We start from the raw sequence: 13,610 nt of genomic DNA, 5'->3' as shown, positions 1-13,610 counted from the left end.
AGCTGTCCCCCAGGACTGCCCTTCTGAGACTCGTGACCAAGAGAAGGCGTTTCACTGTGGCTCCAGGCGCCGGGATAGGGCTGCTCCCAGCTGCAGGCAGTTGCAAGGCTGGTGTGACCATCGAGCAGCCAGCGCTGAGCCTCCTCCGCTCTCTGCAGGACAGAAAGCAAGAGCCTGGTCCTGCAGAACCGCAGCCTGACTCCTTGGGCTGGGAAACCTCAACGAGGACTTCTCTGTCTCGCAAGATCAGGGCGTCCTCGAGCTCAGCGTGTGGCTGCACTTCAAGGCCACCAAGGTGCTCAGGCTGAAGGACAAGATCTGCCTGGATGTGAGGGACCTGGAGAGGGCTCAGCCTGTGTTCTTAGGGAGGGAGGCTGGGAGGGAGAGGGAGCCTGCCCTGGGCAAAGGGATGAGCCTGCCTCAGATTGCTTCCTGCCTGCACGGCCGAGGCCAGGCTCTGAGCATGCGGTGCAGAGCATGTTTGTCACATCTGGTCCTGTTCAGACTGGCCCAAGGGACACCACCTGAGCAGCCTCTCGTTTAATTTGTTGAAAGCCTTGTCGTTGTTCAGAGCCCCATTTGACATGGTTTTTCTTCCAGGTGACTCGATAGAGAGGATTTACAGCAGTTGGGAATGTGCAGCCTCCAAAAGCCCACAATGCCTAAGAAAGCTTGGGTTTCTTTGTCACCAGTTGGTGGAGACGTGGCTGCAGTTTTGCTGGTGTGAGATGTGCTGACCACCATCCTCGTGACCGAGCTGACGTGTGATAGGATGATTTTGTCAGACTCTCCAGGTAGAACTCCTCATTCTCTAAGAAACCATGGTCCTGAGAAGAAAGGGATGATGGGACAGATATCAGAGTGTAACACAAACGGAGTCACAGCCCAGGGTGTCACTGGGTGAGGAAAGTACCCCGAATCCTACAGAAGCAGCCTGAAAGAGCACCCCAGACTGGGGAAGGCCCCAGCAGGGAAGCAGGGGGCTGAAGGGAGGGGACTGGCACATCACAAAGCCAGAGTCCAGCAGAAATGGCTTCTCCCAGTCAGCGATGGTGTGAGGAGAGGGATGAACCATCAGGTCCTCCATGTTATCAATGAACCTGAGACAAGTTGTGAAGGTTCACCCTCCTTGCTTCTGGCATCACTCTTCTAGGTGTGACAGGTCCTCTAGGTCCTCTTCTGGAAGCCCACCCAGCCCAACAGCTCAGTAATGGTCTGAGGACACACCCCATGCTGTGGCTGCCGGCCTCAAAGTGTGCTTTAGCCAGCCCTGTTCCCATCCAGCCGGTTCCAAGCCCCTTCTCCAGCCCCAGCCTCCTCCCCCTCACCTGCTGGGCCCTGAACTTCAGCAGCAGCAGCATGGCGTCAATGAGCTCGGTGCCGCTGGCTGTGGCCAGGGTGTCCCTGCCAGCCCCAGGGCTGTGCTGAGGGAGCACCCTGACAGGAGCTGGAGGCTCTGCAACAAGACTCCAGCTCTGTGGTGCCCCTGTCGTCAGGGGAACTGCAGACAGAGACAACAGCATTCCTTTTCCAGCTGCCTGCATGTCCCCACAGCAAGGTCCTCCCCAACCACCCACTGCAAACGGGCTTTAATCCAGCTGCCTCTCCCCTTCTGCCCCCTCTACACCCTCCTGGCACTGCCCTGCCTTCAGAGGACAAGTGGCCAACTCACAGCTGAGGTTTATCATCAGGGCAACTAACTCAGCCCTCAGCAACATGCCAAGCCTCCTGAAAAGTGGAATACAAGTGCAGCTCCCCCCCCAGCATGTCCCTTCCCATTGGCAACAGGCAGAAAGCCTTACACAGTGTGCTGGAGAGGCCGTTCACAGGGGCACCGAGGTCCTGGTCTGCAGTCAGCAGCATCATGGGCTTGTTGGGCAGCTCCTCACATCGCTCTTCTAGCTGTCTCCTCTTCAGAGCCGTGCTCAGCCACTCCTGCCCCATCCCCAGGAGAAAGAGAGAGAGAAGCTGTTGGCAAAGGTTGAGGCCCTCAACACGGTGGCTTCAGGCCAAGAAGGAAAGGCGAGGGGGTATACCTCCTGCAGGTGCTGTTCCTGCTGCCTCAGCTGCTTCAAGCGCTGCTGCATGGCCTGCAGCCTCCTTGGGTGCTCACACTCCCCCCTGCAAGCCTTCTGCAGCACTCGCTGCCCCTTCTTGTCCTTCTGAGATGAGAGCTGCAAGGTAGAGAGGCTGGGGAGGCTGGGGACAGGGTCCCTTGCTGCTATGGGGCAGGGCTCCTTTCTGCATCCCCTCATTCCCCTTCCAGGACAGCACTAGGACTCCTCCTGGCTTGGGGAGGGCTGTGACCCCTCCCAGCTCTGCTGCCAGACTCAGGCAGATGCTGTGCTCACCTTGGCCCTGCTCTGCACCTTCTCCTCCTGCTGCCGGACGCGCTGCGCAGCCACCTTCACCCTCTCCTTCTCCAGCCTCAGCTTCTGCCAGGCCTTATCCTGCAGCTCTCTGGCCTTCTCCAGCTGCTCCTCCTTGGCTTTCAGCTCTGCCAGCTCCTGGGATGGGTACGGGGGAAACCAATGCACTACCTGCACTGTCCTGTTCACTGTTGTGAGTCTTTCCCAAGTGATGGGAGAGATCTGCCCCCGTTGAGCTTCTCGTGTGTGCCAGTGTGGGGTGCAGAGCAACACCTCCAGGTACTTAAGCAGTGCCCTCATCCATCACCCCTTGGGGACCAGGGCTGGCAGAGCTGGGATTGTACACACACACACTCCCTTCCCTGGGAAGGACAGAGCCCCTCAACCATGTTGCACACCCTCAAACATGCTCAAAGCAAAACAATTTGTCAGCAGTGGAAATACTCAGGCTGAATGCTTCTTTTCCGCTGTGGCAGCTCTGCCACCTTGTCTGTGCCACAAATCCCCTCTGGACAGCCCTAGGAGGGAGCAGAGCTGGCTCTGGCCACGTCCCCATGGCAGGGGGATGCGGAGGAATGGTTAAGGGAGAGTGGACATGGATCCCGGGGTATAATGTTAGGCCTGATGGGGCAAGGCAATCTGAGCTCTAGTTATATGAATTTAATGCACAATCAAGACCAGAGTCAGAGCCATGGTTAAAGCAGTTGCTGTCACGTAGTCAGCGCAGACAGCAGGCCGCTTTCTGCTCCTTCAAGGTCGGGCTGTTTTCAGCTAACGAGCTAACAGCTCAAGGTGGAAAACAACTTCGGGGAAAAACAAGATGGGAAAGTGTGAGGGAGCTTGCTTATGGCAGAAACCGCAAGTAGGATGAACATGAGAATGTAATCTATTAGCTGCTGTTGCTGAGCCAGCTTTGAAGCTGCTGGATATATAAGTTAGAGCCTGCTTTTAATAAAGTGAAGATTTCTGCTATCACTCACATTGAGTAGGACTGATTTCTTCCCACCCAGCTGAGAATCGGACCCTGGGTTGATCGCCACATGAAGTAGGCTTGGAGCTGGTTTTTCAGGCTTCGAGCCTGGTTTCAGACTTCGAGTCTGGTTCATTTTTCAGGCTTCGAGCCTGGTTCATTTTTCAGGCTTCGAGCCTGGTTTCAGGCTTTGAGCCTGGTTTTCAGACTTTGAGTCTGGTTTTTAGGCCAAGAGCCGAAAACTTCGTGGCAGGGGGAGGCTTTGCTTACACCCACCGTGGGGGTTTCCTCTCATGACGGAGGTGGCTGTGCCTGGTCTGGCTGCCCCAACTCCTCACAGGCAGAGGGGAGAGACAGAGGAATCCACGCTTCTGTCAGCATCTAAAGCAGGCTGGTGGAGGCTGCTCCTGGGGCAGCCTGATTCTTACCACCCCAAGGGACATCTCTGTCTGAAACACCTGAAGGAGCGTAGAGCCTGCCCCGTGGGCATGGGAAGGGGCTGCGCTGCAGTACTTTGGCCAGGCTGCTGACGGTGCCCTCTCCCTGGGAGCCCATGTGCCCGTGTCCAGTTCCATCCTCACCCTGCTCTGCTGCTGCTGGGCACGAAGTTCAGCCCACTCAGTCGCCAGCTTCTGGTACTCCTCTGAGCACTTCTGCACCACCAACTGCTGCTCCGCCAGAAAAGTGCTCTGCAGAATGTCACAAGAGAGGGAGAGGCAAAGCACTGAGTCCCCTTTGCTGATGGATTTTTCTCCTTCAGCGCATCTCTGCCACCAAACATTAGGCAACACCCAGAAGCTGGTTCAAGCCCCCAGTGCTTGGGGTGAGCCCTGCTTGGAGAGCTCAGCCCCAAGCTTCCAGCTGCCAGGGGACCGCTCTGATTGTGAGTCACTGCGCCTGGGGGTGGGATTGAGGGAGCAAATGCTGCAGCCCAGAACCCGGCTCCTTCCTCCACCACACAGCGCACTGCAGCCCCGCTCACACTCGGGGCACACGTGAACAGCACCTGGAGCTGTCTGTCCCACCTCACCTTGGCCCTCTCCAGCTCTGCTCGCTCCTTGGAGAGCTGCTGGCTCAGGACTTGCTGCCGCTCCTCCAGCGAGCGCTGCAGAGATCCCACTTGGCACTGCTCTGCCAGCGCCCTGCAGCGCTCCTGGGTTTGGACAGGGAGGAGAGACAGGGGCTGTTCCAGGCTCCTGGGACAACACATACCTATCCCAAACCCAGACAGGAGGGCTGACTCGGGCAAAAGAGACAGCCTGGGCTCACCTGCTCCAGCTGCTGAGACTGCTCGCTCAGCCTGGCCTCCACTTTAGCAATCACGTCCTGGTGTCGTCTCTGTTCCTCCTCCATGTCCTTCTGCTGCTGCAACATCCTGTCTTGGAGCACTGTGCAGAGGGAGCAGCCGAGCCATGAGCAGCACGAGGTGGGAAGCCCTCTCTGCCCACACCATACTCACAGCAGAAAACCTGCATGCATTTGTGCTCCTCCCCTTCTGCACACCCCCAGGACCCCACTTCGTAACGGGGACACCCCGAGGTGTTCAGTGGCTGAGGCAGGCCAGGCTTTGCCAGCCTCGGCTCCCAGTCCCTGCCTGACTCAGGGCACCTTCTCCCCATTTCCTGGGTGCCTCCAGAGCCATTCCAGCACTGACAGATGGCTGACAGACGTACCCCTGAGCTGCTGTGCCCACGTGGCCAGCTCCTGGGAGGTGCTGTGGTGCTTGGCCTCCACCTTGTGCCAGAGCTCGTGCAGACCACTGGAGAACTTCTCCATCCGCTCGATGACGCCGTTCAGAGACCTGCGGAGGAGAGCGAGGAGAAAGTCAACCCTGTGGCACACGCTTCACCTCACTGCGATGGAGGGGGAGATGTGGTGCCTGCCAAAGGCCAGGCAGTCCTGTGATGCCTGCCAAAGGCCAGGCAGTCCAGCCCTGCCCCTCTGTGGGTCACAGCAGAGCGGTGGGAAGACAGAGCTGCTGCTTAGGAGAGTACTGACAGAGAGCAAAGTGCTCAGCAGCCCTGCGAGAGGCAGCAGGGGGAAGAGGGGATGGGCTCTGTTGCCACAGCCTGAGGCTGGTTCCGCGGGGAACACCACGGCCAGGGGGCTGGTACCTGGTGTGTGACGTGGCGCTGGTCACCGCATCCACCTCCTGATCCTTCAGCCGCTGCAGCCGCCGCAGCTGCTCGTCGTAGTCCTGGCGCAGCTCCTGGATGGACGTCCTGCGGGACACGGGTGAGGAGCCCACCACGGGCTGTCTCAAAGCCGTGCTCCCCGTGACAGGCACTGTGCAAGAGGCCTGGTCATGGAGCTGAGTGGTGCCAGGAGCTGAGCTGGCGTGGTGGGCTGTCACAGGGCACGCCCCTGACAGGCATCCACATTTGGCACGGACCACATGCAGGGCTTAAGGGCTTCTCTACCAAAACCTGGCTTCTCATTGACCCAAACTACATGCAACACCAGTGGCTCACTGGACTGAGTAAAAAGGTAAAACATTCACTCTGAAATGGTACCTCCAGCCACATCTCCCTGTGCCAACCTACAAAGCAAATCCCCATTCCAAAAGCCACTGAGCCACCCACAGCCCAGTGCCTCTGGAGCCTCCTTTCACCGCAGCCCCAGGCTGTTCCCTGGTTCCTTTGCCAAGAGCACGGCTACTAACCCCACGTGTGTGCTGCTCTCACCTCTGCAGCTCTTGCAGCCGCTTCACCTCCAGCGTGTGCTGCTGCTCCAGTGCTGCCAGCTGCTGCTGGTGCTGTGCCCGCAGCTCTGCCTGCGCCTGCTCCGCGTCCTGGCTCTGCGACAGCAGCTGAGCCCTCAGCTGCTCCAGCTCCTGCCGCAGCCTCTCCTCCTGCCGCCCGTGGCTCTCCTCCAACACCTTCATTTGCCGCCTGCTCATAGAGGTCACACCAAGGGAGAAGTGTTGCTCTCGTGGCAATACCTGGAGCTCTCCACCCAAAGTGCACGTGAGGATTCAGATCAGTGTTGCTGTGCACATGGGAAACATTCGGCCTCTCCACAGTCAGAGCCTCAAACCCTCCTGTTGCTGCTCAGTGCATTGCACTGGCTGGGGACATGCTGGCAAAGAGCTCCTCCAAACCTGTTCCTCCTCCTCACCACCTACCAGACAGTGTTGGTTAGAGTGGACTCCAACCTTGGTTGTTCAGCTGTGGGGCTGCTCTCTGTCCCCACCAGGTCCACCCCGACGTGCCTCTGTGCCTGTCCACCCCAAGGATGGACTGGGGAAGCAGCCCAGCCCTCCCTACCTCAGAGGAGATGGCTGCAGGCAAGGATCTGACAGAGGAGGGGAGCACAGGCAAGAGCCTGGTACCTGTAGGGGCTCTCGAGAAGATCCAGGTTCTTCTGGTGCTGCTGCTGGAGACTCTCCAGCAACAGCCTCTGCTGCGTCCGCTCCACCTCCAGCATCTGGACCTGCCGGGCACCCGGGGAGAAGGTCCTTGTGCTGCTCCAGGGACACAGCTCCCACAGCAGCACTCACTCAGTGGCCATGGCTACTTCTGGACAGAGAGGTTTCTCCTCTCTCCCCTGTCACTCTGATGCCATTGGAGTGGACATGAGCCCTTCTCCTCCCGCTGTGTCACCCGTGGCCCCCCTTCCAGCAGGTGACGGGGCTCACCTGGCTCTCCAGCTCTGCCACACGGGCCTGGGCGCTGACCAGAGCTGCCCGGCAGCCTGATGCATCCTCACAGAGCTGGGCAGTGCCATGCCCCGGCCTCCCCTCATGCAGCAAGCACAGGCCTGAGGACTCTGCCTGTGGGGATGGAGAGGGAAGATCAAGGCCCTTCAGGATCCGTGGCTTTGTGGGGTGGCCATCAGCCCACACAGGAAGGCGTGTGTCTCACCTGCAGCTGTGGGGCAGCCTGGAGACGTGTCCTGGGCGTGGGAACCTGCAGAGACACAGGGCTGCTGTCAGGCAGGTCAAGTCCTGAGGGAACATTCTTCCTAGCCTGGGAGTGGTAATTCATACCCAGCTTACTGAGGCCCTTCCTCTACCCTTCCCCAGCCCAACCCTGTTGCTGGCCTGGCTCCCTTCTGATGCTCAGCAGCCCCTATCCCAGACAAAATGATGTTGGGCTCCTCTTGCTCTGGGGGTAGATTCAAGGAGAAGGCCGGCAGCTCTCGGGGAGACAGCAGCTGTCCTGCCACGAAGGCAGGGCAAGGAGGCCCAGGCAGATGTGAAAAAGGGGCTTCAAAGACAAAGCAAGAGCTGCCCTCTCTGCCAAAGGCTCTGATGGCCCCCCAGTGCTCTAGAAACCATCTCCGAGTATCCTCACTACCATGCTGAGGAAAATCCACTGAAGCCAATTCCTCTATCAACTGCAATCTCTGCTGTTAATATGACGTATATGTGCCTGGAGAAGTCTGTACATGCTGCTCAGGCAATGCAGCAGTGTCAACTGCTGTGATTTACAAAGCATCCACAGCACACGTGCTTTGGCCTGATAAATACAACTTGTGGTATCCCAGAGCTCTCCCAACACTTTCCCTCCATGAACCCAGGCTCCCACGGATGCAGAGAGCTGGAAGACGAGGAGCTGGCAGCAGAGGGCCCATCAGCACAAGCCTGATCCTGCACCTCACAGGGCCACAGGCCCAGCAGACCTACCTGAGCAAGTGGGACAGGGCCCTGCACCTCCTGCTCTCCTGGCAATAAGGCTGTAGAGGCTTAAAATGGAACAAGTCTGCCATTCAGACATGGCAACAGCAATCATCCCCTCCCAGAAGGACGAAGGTCTGGCTCTCCTGGGCAGAGTGAGAAGGGTCCTGCTCTGCTCTGGTGGGTGGTGATGGGGACAGAGGGTCAGGCAGGCCTGTCCATTCCTGCACCCCCACAATGCTGGCACTCTGCCCTGCACAGAAAGGCTGAGGGCAAAGCATGGCTCCTCCTCCATCTCCATCACCTAGGGAGGAGGCTGAATCCTAAAAGAGTTGCTTTCAGTAGGCTCTGAACTGGTGCACAGCTTCAGCCCAGACACAGCACTAGTGGGACCAGCACGTGGGCAGCAAGAGGGAAGGGGGAAGAGAGAAAGGACAGCATGAACTCATGCCCACCAAGAGAAACCAAGTCTTTTGCAGCCCTCTGAAAGCCCAAAGGCAGCCCTGCAGAGTTCAGTGTGCCCCAGCACCGTGTCTCCACCACACCACAAAAGGGGGATGGTGGGATCCTGCAGCGTGGCAACCTGCTCCCACACCGGCTGCTCAAAGCCTGGGCAGCAACTCCATGGCCAAGGGCAATGCTGTGCCTCCTGATTTGTTCTTGTTTTGCAGGGCAGGGGGAGCCTCTCTGCATCCTGCTGCCCAAGCTGCACAATCCCAGGAAACGCACCCAGGGCGCTGGTGTCTCCGGAGGGATCCTCCTTCTCAGCCTCCGACGCCTGAGCTGAGGCTCCTTTCGTGGTGCTGAGCCAGGGCACCGGCTGCCTGCAGGGGCAGAGACACAAGTGATGCACAGCGGGGAGAGGCACACAGATATTGCTCTGCTTGCCACTGAAGTTGAAAGCTTGGCTTTCCTAGTGCTCCAACAGACAAGAACCCAAGCCACCTGCCGAGCTGCCCTCCCTCCTAGCTACAGAGGTCTCAGGCCCAAAGGGATCGCTGCTGGCTCCCAGCCCCCCCCACTCCCCCACTGCACACACGCAGCTGCTTTCTGCAGGACATCTGTCCCACGGAGGGTGCCCGAGAGCTGACAGAGGCCTTACCCAGAGCTGTCTGCACTGGCTGTGTCCCGCAGGGCAGCTGCCTGCTGTGGGGCTCCTGTGGAGGCGGCTGGATGGCTGCAGGCAGAAACACCAGATGTGGAAGAGCTCAGGGAAGGCAAGATCCTGTCCCCAACACCAATTCCTGCCTTGCAGCTGAAAGCCTCTGTCTCAAAATCTCCATCACTGCTGTTCCTACTCATTTCATCCCCGCTCGCCCCGGACAGCAGCAGCCCCAGCTAACACAGCCCTGCACATCACACACGGCTCTCTGCAATTCCCTTCTGAGCCCCATTCCAACGGCACAAGGCTCAACCTGTGCCGGTGGAAACTCAGCAGGAGGAGGTGGTGTGTCTGGAACTAGGAGGAATGAAGGGGAATGCAGACAGCAACAAGGAACACAGCGTGTGCTGTGGGGCTGTGCTCATCCAGGAGAGCTCTACAAGACCTGGGTGTGATACTGACCACAACAGCAAGGTGAGCCTGGAGGGCTGCAGGCTGGATCAAGTAGGAGAAAGCCCTGCGCTAATACTCCACCCCAAGACAAACTAGTGCTTAAAACTAATGGCCTCAATCTGAGACGAGGCTTTGGGAGAGCTGCTGCTGGAGCAGCTACACGTGGAGCAAACGGGAGCAGCGTGGCCATCAACTGTGCCTTTACCTGACAGCAGGACGGGGATGCAGCCTTTCCCCTGGGGCCTCCGAGGCCTCGGCATTCCTCTCCTGGGCCTTTGCCTGCACTTGGGCTTTCTTGCGAGCCAGGGCAGCGATCAGCCAGTCCTCCTCCTCCAGCGGGGCCGCTTTAGCCGCCGCCTCCTCTGCAGCCGGGACGTGGCTGGCGGGGCCAGGCCGTGCGGCCGGGGCAGGGCTGGGGCGGCTCACGGCAGGGCTGCCCTTCGCTGCAGGCAGCGGCTCCCACTCACACCAATCCTCATCCTTCAAGCCCAGCCAGTCGGCTCCAGCCCCTCTGCCCCGCACCGTGCGCCTGCTGCCTGCAGGAGCAGCTTTGGGGTGCAGCTCTGCTTTCACTTGGCTGCTCATGTCGCTGGAAAACCTGCCGCAAGGAGAAGCAGTTCCATCTGTGCCCGAGGGGCCCCGGGAACCCTGTCCCTGGGAGGGAGCCCTGCCTGCACGGGGACCCCAGAGCCCCTGCCTGCCCTGTCGCAGGGGCAGTGTGCCTGGAGCTAGGGACACACACGCAGCACCACACCTGACAGACCGCCTCCTCGCTAGCGGGCTCTTGGGTGTGGAGGCCACCGAGGACTTGTACTCGCCAGATACATCATCTTTCCTCTTCCAAACATCTTCCTTCTCTGTTCAAACAAGCAGCCTTGAGTCAATGCCCAGAGGAGCAACTGGGTGCAAAGACACCAGCCCCCCTGCTCCTCTGCAGCTACATGTTGCGCCACACATTCCTCCCCACAGCCTTGTGGCTGGCATATCTCTAATGCAACCCCTTTGGCTCTCCTTCCACTTTTTGTTCCCAGATGAAGACATCCCCTGCTCATTCCCAATCAAGTTGTGAAGACAAAAGTAAAATCTCCCTCTAACCTTTCTCAGGAGCTAACAGCTTCCCTGGGCCTTTAGCTCGTCCTTTTCCCAAGGAACCCCATTCCTCAGGACCTTTCACAGTTGTCTTCTCTGCTGCAGAACTGGGCTTTGATATCCCCAGGAGATCAGCTTCCAGGTCATCCATATCCTGGGAAGCAAGGGGACAAGGATGGGAGCAGGGTGAGCACTGCTAAGGCCTCAGTGTCACTGCTCCCTTTGGAAGCTGATGCTGGAGCCCACGGCTGGAGGCAGGCTGTGGGGAGAGGGAGGCATTTCCACACTCACCTTCAGGTTCTGCAGCAGATTCTCCGTGTCTGTGGCAGAGGCCCTGGGTCCCTGTGTGCCAGGGAGGGGAGAGATCAGAGATGAGCAGACTTTGGAAACTTCCCCCCCCTCACTCCAGCCCCTGCTTCTCCTCGGTTTATGAGGAAGAAGAGCACATGACCACCTTTGGGTGCCCTTCTCACTCAAAACCTCCCTGTGCCTTGCTTCTGTTGCTGAGATTCTGCTGCCTCAGGGACAAGCATCAGGAAAACTCAAAGGCATTGATTTGGGCAAGCGTTCTTCTTACAACACTTTCCCTGAAGTGCACCCAGGAAGGCTGCAGCAGCACGTAATTCCTGGCACCTGGAAGCCTTTCTCCCCCCATCCACCCACTCCCCTGTCCCATCTTCCCCACTCCACAGGGATGCCACAGAGGGGTTACCTCTTCAGACACATTTCACAGTCCATCTCCCATATCCCACTACTGACTTGGACACGGGGAGATCAGGGGCAATCTTAGCCCAGCCCAGTCCCAGCCCTTGACACACTTGGGCTCTCTCCTGAAATCTGGACTCACCCCTGCAGCTTTGCTGTCCTCTGCAGAGAGCTTGCTGAAGAAATCATCCCCTAGAACAGAGCTGTGACACAAGCCTGAGTGTTAGCAGCACCACACGTGAGCTCAGCAAGAGTGTCCTAAGGACAGCCAGGCCAGGCAGTGGGAAATGGAGAGAGCACACGGCCACATCACAGCAGCCACATCACAAAACATACAATGAGGCTCAAATAGCACTGGGATAAAAGACTGCAGTGCTGGGACTACTGCATTTAAGCAAGGAGCCGTTCAAAGGGAGATTTACAGCAGATGTAGCGGGTTGGCGGCACCCAGCTCTTGCTGCACAGCTTCAGGTGCTGGGCTCCCAGGGCTCCACCCCAAGACAAACTAGCGCTTAAAACTAATGGCTTCAATCTGAGACGAGGCTTTGGGAGAGCTGCTGCTGGAGCAGCTACACGTGGAGCAAACGGGAGCAGCGTGGCCATCAACTGTGCCTTTACCTGACAGCAGGACGGGGATGCAGCCTTTCCCCTGGGGCCTCCGAGGCCTCGGCATTCCTCTCCTGGGCCTTAGCCTGCGCTTGGGCTTTCTTGCGAGCCAGGGCAGCGATCAGCCAGTCCTCCTCCTCCAGCGGGGCCGCTTTAGCCGCCGCCTCCTCTGCAGCCGGGACGTGGCTGGCGGGGCCAGGCCGTGCGGCCGGGGCAGGGCTGGGGCGGCTCACGGCAGGGCTGCCCTTCGCTGCAGGCAGCGGCTCCCACTCACACCAATCCTCATCCTTCCAGCCCAGCCAGTCGGCTCCAGCCGCCCTGCCCCGCACCGTGCGCCTGCTGCCTGCAGGAGCAGCTTTGGGGTGCAGCTCTGCTTTCACTTGGCTGCTCATGTCGCTTGAAAACCTGCCGCAAGGAGAAGCAGTTCCATCTGTGCCCGAGGGGCCCCGGGAACCCTGTCCCTGGGAGGGAGCCCTGCCTGCAAGGGGACCCCAGGGCCCCTGCCTGCCCTGCCACAGGGGCAGATCTACAGACAGGGACAGGAAAGCACACGAGTGTATGTGCCTCTCAGACTTTCCCTGGGTGTTTTAGCCTACAGAGAAAGACAAATTCCCTCATTAGAATATCAAGCAGGTCTCACCTGGACTTCCCCAAAACATATTTAAGCCACAGGCAGCTTTCTCCTGAACAGCCCATGAACAACATTGAAGCCCTCTTCCTACCCACACTGTCTGGGAAACAGCATATGAAACCAGGGGCACCACAGACATATTGGCAACTTCAGAAACACCAGTGGGCACAGCCTCTCCTGACTGACAGCTGGCCAAGAGCCTCCAGCCCTTGGCATCACTTATGCCTCCAAACAGAGCTACCAGAGGTTGCTCTTATGGCCAGTGACACTTCCCTGCAACTGATCTCCCTCTCCTGCTCAGGGCCCCTCTGCAGCCTGCCAGCCTGGCTCCAAGGCACTCCAAACAAAGCTTCAGCTGAGTCTTCAAAACCACCCCACACTCCCCAAAGCAGTCTCGAGCTCCTGCAGTGGTTTGCATGGCAAACATTACACTGACATTAAGCTCTGCAAAATACCCTGAGAGGCAGCAAGTGCCACCCGCACTGCCCCACGGGTGCTGACCCAAGCAGAGCCCATGGGGCTCCCGCTCTGCCCAAAGCCTGGTGATCACCTGGGGGAGGAGGCAAGCAGAAGAGGAAGGAGGGATGAAAACCTCATCTCTTTGGGTCTGGAGCACCCAGGGGGTCCCAAATAAGTGGGACAACAGAACAACACAAGGAGGGAATGAACAATTCTAAAGACTGCAAAGGAGCAATGCTCAGTGTCACTGCTCACTGCCTGCAGCCTAATGCTCAGCCCAGTGCCCAGCCCCATGTCCAGCCCAGTGCCCAGCCCAGTGCTCACCTGATGCTGACTCGAGCTCAGACGGAGATCAGATGAGCCTCAGATGATGCTTGGCCTGGAGCTCAGATGGACCTCAACCCGTAGCTCAGAGGGAACTAAGCCTGGAGCTGAGCCCAGAGCTCAGGGGGAGCTCAGAGGGACCTCAGCCCAGATCTCAGACTGAGCTCAGACGGATCTCAAGCCAGAGCTCAGACGGACCTCAGCCCGGAGCTCAGACGGACCTCAGCCCGGAGCTCAAAGGAAGCTCAGACAGACCTCAGCCCAGAGCTCAGAGGGAGCTCAGC

The 13,610-nt window shown here is 58.7% G+C and overlaps 1 protein-coding gene across 1 annotated transcript; it reads right to left on the bottom strand.

Moving 5' to 3' along the window:
• Positions 1-662: 662 nt before the first annotated feature.
• Positions 663-12,198, bottom strand: LOC133626764 (fas-binding factor 1 homolog). The gene is made up of 24 exons (XM_062007819.1): positions 12,146-12,198; positions 11,925-12,098; positions 11,449-11,509; positions 10,893-10,943; positions 10,608-10,755; positions 10,267-10,369; positions 9,718-10,110; positions 9,060-9,134; positions 8,687-8,781; positions 7,967-8,025; positions 7,203-7,247; positions 6,977-7,111; positions 6,671-6,771; positions 6,024-6,230; positions 5,454-5,561; positions 5,013-5,140; positions 4,609-4,727; positions 4,370-4,492; positions 3,921-4,028; positions 2,352-2,507; positions 2,037-2,174; positions 1,803-1,935; positions 1,329-1,501; positions 663-827 (listed from the first exon to the last, which is right to left on the bottom strand). The coding sequence occupies exons 1-24, from the start codon at positions 12,196-12,198 to the stop codon at positions 663-665; spliced, it is 3,051 nt and encodes a 1,016-aa protein (XP_061863803.1).
• Positions 12,199-13,610: the final 1,412 nt, after the last annotated feature.

This window comes from Colius striatus, chromosome 14 (genome assembly GCF_028858725.1).
Source record: "Colius striatus isolate bColStr4 chromosome 14, bColStr4.1.hap1, whole genome shotgun sequence".
NCBI lineage: Eukaryota > Metazoa > Chordata > Aves > Coliiformes > Coliidae > Colius > Colius striatus.
This window is presented reverse-complemented; position numbering and strand designations above follow the sequence as displayed.

What these genes read in the sequence shown, in the direction of transcription:
- LOC133626764 (XM_062007819.1), bottom strand. Translation starts at nt 12,198, where the DNA reads ATGAGGATTGGTGTGAGTGGGAGCCGCTGCCTGCAGCGAAGGGCAGCC. An exon ending in CTTCTCGAGAGCCCCTACAG is followed by an intron (nt 6,231 to 6,670) that starts GTACCAGGCTCT and finishes CTCTATGAGCAG; the next exon opens with GCGGCAAATGAAGGTGTTGG. An exon ending in CAGAGCTGGAGAGGGCCAAG is followed by an intron (nt 4,029 to 4,369) that starts GTGAGGTGGGAC and finishes GACATTCTGCAG; the next exon opens with AGCACTTTTCTGGCGGAGCA.